General features: G+C 42.2%; 1 protein-coding gene across 1 annotated transcript in view; it reads right to left on the bottom strand.

The window, feature by feature from the left end:
• Positions 1–1568: 1568 nt before the first annotated feature.
• LOC137874179 (synaptotagmin-14-like) overlaps positions 1569–4091 on the bottom strand; it is a gene marked incomplete at its 3' end in the record, with an annotated part of 19663 nt that continues 17140 nt past the window's right edge. Inside the window, exon 4 of the mRNA XM_068712755.1 lies at positions 1569–1796. Within this exon, the coding sequence (XP_068568856.1) occupies positions 1569–1796 (228 nt within the window). The remainder of the gene's footprint in view (positions 1797–4091) is intronic.

Below are 4091 nucleotides of genomic sequence, written 5' to 3'. Positions count from 1 at the left end.
TCCCTCAGCTACACATTCAAACATTGCCTTAAATAGAATGCGCCAGACACTCCGTCTTGAAACACACTGTCTTATATAACACAAAAGCTGGTTCAGACATGATTCACCAATCGAGGACCCTGGCAAAGATTAGGTTGTTTTGCTCTTTGAAAAACACTGGCAGACATTAACACGGCTGATTTCTGTCTGAGGGTGTTGAACACAAGCCTGTCAGATTTGCATCTTTGTATGTGTCCAAACAAAAATACATTATTAAAGTCTAATTCTGCAGGATATCACCACCTCTGTTTTTGTCATTGTCCTTATTTTATTTTGTTCTAGTTTGTTCTCGTCAAAAATGAGCTCGGAACAGATCAAATGCAATTTTTCATTTGCTCTTTTTGTCCGTTGAAAGAAATAGTTTGACATCTGGGTACATATGTTTTCAAGCTATTGACAAAACAATAAGATTGACTGCAATCTTATGTCTGTCCGGTAAAGATAAAACTTCAGCCAGCAGCCAGTTAGCTTAGCATAAAGACTGGAAACAAAAAAAAGCTAGCCTGGCTATATCTGATGGTAAATGAAAAAAGTACCTCTAAAGCTTGCTGTGATTTTGTGTTTTGTACTAATTAAACGAGATAAAACATGTTAACCGGTGAGCTTCAGAGGTTACCATTAAACAGAGCTAAGCAAGCTAGTAATGCTAAGCTAAGCTAAACGGCTGCAGCTTCGTGTTTAGCGAGGTAACAGTGGTGTTGACCGTCTTATCCAACACTCACAATAGTATTTCCTTTTCTTTCTTTTCAAATCTCACTTTATTTTTTAATGAATTCATCTTCTCGGCCTCTCGTTCATCGTAGCACCACTCCACCTGAATACGAGAATCCGATGTAACAACGGCTGCAGTACATCGGCTGATGTCAAGTGTGTTGCACACGCGCTAAATGATGGATTCACATTCAGGGTGCAAATGAAGTGTGCGTGTCAAACAAAAGACTTATCCAAATAGGTCAGTGCCGGTGTTCTCCTGTGACTTGCTCTACGTTGAAATGAAAGAAAAACCTGCCTTCCATCCGCCACGGTAAACGCCTTGTGATGGTGAGTTGGGCAGATGGGAAACAGAGATGCATCAAAAGAAAGAAAGAGAGAGAGCGATATAGAGAGAAGTGGGAGGCTGCGGCTGTGTAGATTATGCAGACAGTTGACTGTTTCACAACCCTCCCACGGAGAGTGTGCTGAACGGGAGCTTCGCTTTGATCACCTCTCTGGATTAACTGACAGTGTATGTGTGTGTGTGTGTGTGTGTGTGTGTGTGTGTGTGTGTGGTGCATTTGTGTTTGCTGGTTCGGAGGTGAAGAGGAGTCTGTGCATTTGGCTCAAGCTCACTGCGGTGATGACGGGCAAATCTCCTGTGTTAATCTAGTAAACAAGTGCAATTCACCATTGTTTCCTTTGTGGATGTAATTGGAGGAATCAAAATAGATAAATGACATAAAAGAGATTATGAATAGCATTGACCTTAAAGCTGCACCGTCTCTATATCTGAATACTAGCACAGAAGAGTCATTTTTAAATTCAGGGCCTACCGTCGTCAGCCGAGGCTTCGCTGCTGTAGCCGTCATAATCAGCAGTCAGAGGGCTGTACTTCTGCCGGCTCTCCCAGCTGAAACCTCTTGCGTGTTTGGTGTTAGCGGGCGCCTTGGCTCCTCCCCGGAGGCCTTGGGAGCGGCTGACCGCCTCCTGATACTGACCCATCACTTCGTCCTCGCTGTCCGACGACGAGCCCTGCAGGTCGGCGTCAGCGTAGGCCTTGTCTGTTTGGGGTAAAGAGAGACGGTCCGGTTACTGTGATCCCCATCACTGTCAAACGGTCAAGTGTTTGAGGGGCTCTTTCGCATATACCAGGTGACGTGAGATAAGTCCCCGAGGGTTCAGGGTTCAGGGTTCAGGGCTTTAGTGGGGGCATTGGGATTGGACCTGTGGGACAGACTGAGTTTTCAAACATCAGGTAGACTGGCAGCCTCTACTGGCACCAAACCTGAACTTCACAGGACGTCTGCTGAACTGCTTCATAAAAGGCAAACAGAAAAAAAAAGATTTCAAGGACAAATCAAGTGTCAGAATAGTTCTTCAGAAAATAGTTTCCCCAGACTTTGTCTATGAATGTGTCACTAACATTGTCGGGGTCCATTATCTGGACTATTATTTGTGTCTATTGATATTATTTTTCTTTTCTTATTTTACTCTTTTTTGTTTGACTCTATTTTGCTTTCTATTGTTCCTTCGTTGTTTTTAAATGTCATGATTCGTTAAGTCATCTCATGTAAAGCCCTTTTAAACTGCCACTGAAGCTGCCAGACTTGAAACATTATGTTTAAATGTTTTATTAATAGCATAACATCAAACTAATTCATTATTGTGGTCGTGGCATATACATTTTGGGGGGTAGAAAAAGATATTAACTTATTGTTTTGTAAGTATGAAATACATTCACCGTAGTGTTTGGTTGTGGCAGCTGTTGCTGATTGGATCATTCATACGGAGCGCTACAGATCATTCAGTCACAGCTTTGTTGAGCTGCTGCAGTTAAAGAGACATCTGCACACTCACCCTGCGATGCTATTTTCTGTATTCTAATTCATTTCTCCTGCCCCAAAATGATGGAAATTATCCTTCCAGTGTTTCGTACGTGTTGAATTCAATGAGAAAATTACAAGATGTCATGATTCCATTTTGTGTTATGGTTCTGGGTGTCATGACACACGATGTCATCCACTCTCAAAAGATGATGTTCACATTTTTTTTTCCGCTTATCAAGTGACTCTGAGATGCTGAATATATATATATATATATATATATATATATATATATATATATGGGTCCTGTACACTTACATTTACATATAGCTGTGATGTTATTTCAGGGCTTCTTCAGAAGGTGATTCATTGCTTTGTTAATAAATCCATGTATCAGGCAGGAAGCAACATTTGTCATGTGCGGTTCAGCTTCTGAAAGCCAGCAGATACAGAATGTTTCGTATGCGACGTGTTTACGGTCACCAACCCAAAACTGATCGCGCCAGACGGTAGAGCAATGCTACGAAAGCATTCGACCCCATCCACTCTTCTTCATGGCACGACCGGACATTTTTGAGTCACAGATATTTGCAGAAGCTCTGCCCATGATTAGGCACATTATGCAACAAAGTGCATTGTTACGCAACAGAAGTATATTAATAGAAATATAAGTATGTTGTTGATAAATTGTGGAATGGAAGTTTGTTGGATATTCATAATGTATAATCTCTGTTAAACCTGAATACTCAGTGCCTCTGTGGTGGTTTCTGAGGCTCTAGTGACGTAATGTGGTGGACTGATTTGGACTTCTGAGGTTTTTCAAATGTTTGGCCCACATGAGGGGGAAAAAGGAAAACAATGAAGAAATCTGAAAAGCAGGTGACGAACACTCAATACACTCTAGTACGTCAATAAAACAGTCAGTACAGCAATCCCTTCTTTACATCCACCAACCACTAAAGCACCTGTTGTAGCTTCACGTTTGTTCCAGCAGGGGGCAGCGGAGCTTTGAAATGACTTCACATTTCGGGCGCAGCCTCAACAATCTCTCAGTCTTCTAACTAACTGTATTTCCAAAATGCATTTCACTTCAAGAGCATAAAAAGAAGAAAAAAGAAAAAAGATTATGCATCTATCAAAACAGCAGAGAAATATTCTTTCTCTAGACTGCATTATCATTTAACACAAATCAATGACAAATGTTTTTGTTTTGTCGGTCATTGCGCAAAAAGATAAACAGGAAAAGACACCAAGAACAACCGCCTCAGCACTTCATACTGCCTCCCTTTGTTTTTAACTGAATGTTTACCAGCTGGTAGAGCCAACTCCCTGTGCGGGGCTCCCTGGGGCCACCAACCTTTCAAACTCCTGAAGCCCTGTGGCTCGATGACAAGTAAACAGGCCTTACATCTGTCAGCAACAGTAATCCCTTCATGGGTTGAGAAAGGCCAGTGCCGGTGGAAAATGTCCCCATGCAGAGGTCAGGCCTCGTGGTGCACGGGTCCATGGTTTTATGGATCGGCTGGACGACAC

The sequence above is a fragment of the Cebidichthys violaceus genome, unplaced genomic scaffold (genome assembly GCF_023349555.1).
Source record: "Cebidichthys violaceus isolate CVI_PGR_0920_01 unplaced genomic scaffold, fCebVio1.0.p SCAF_170, whole genome shotgun sequence".
Lineage (NCBI taxonomy): Eukaryota > Metazoa > Chordata > Actinopteri > Perciformes > Stichaeidae > Cebidichthys > Cebidichthys violaceus.
Note: the sequence above shows the minus strand (reverse complement) of the source record. Positions and strands in the feature narration are given on the sequence as shown.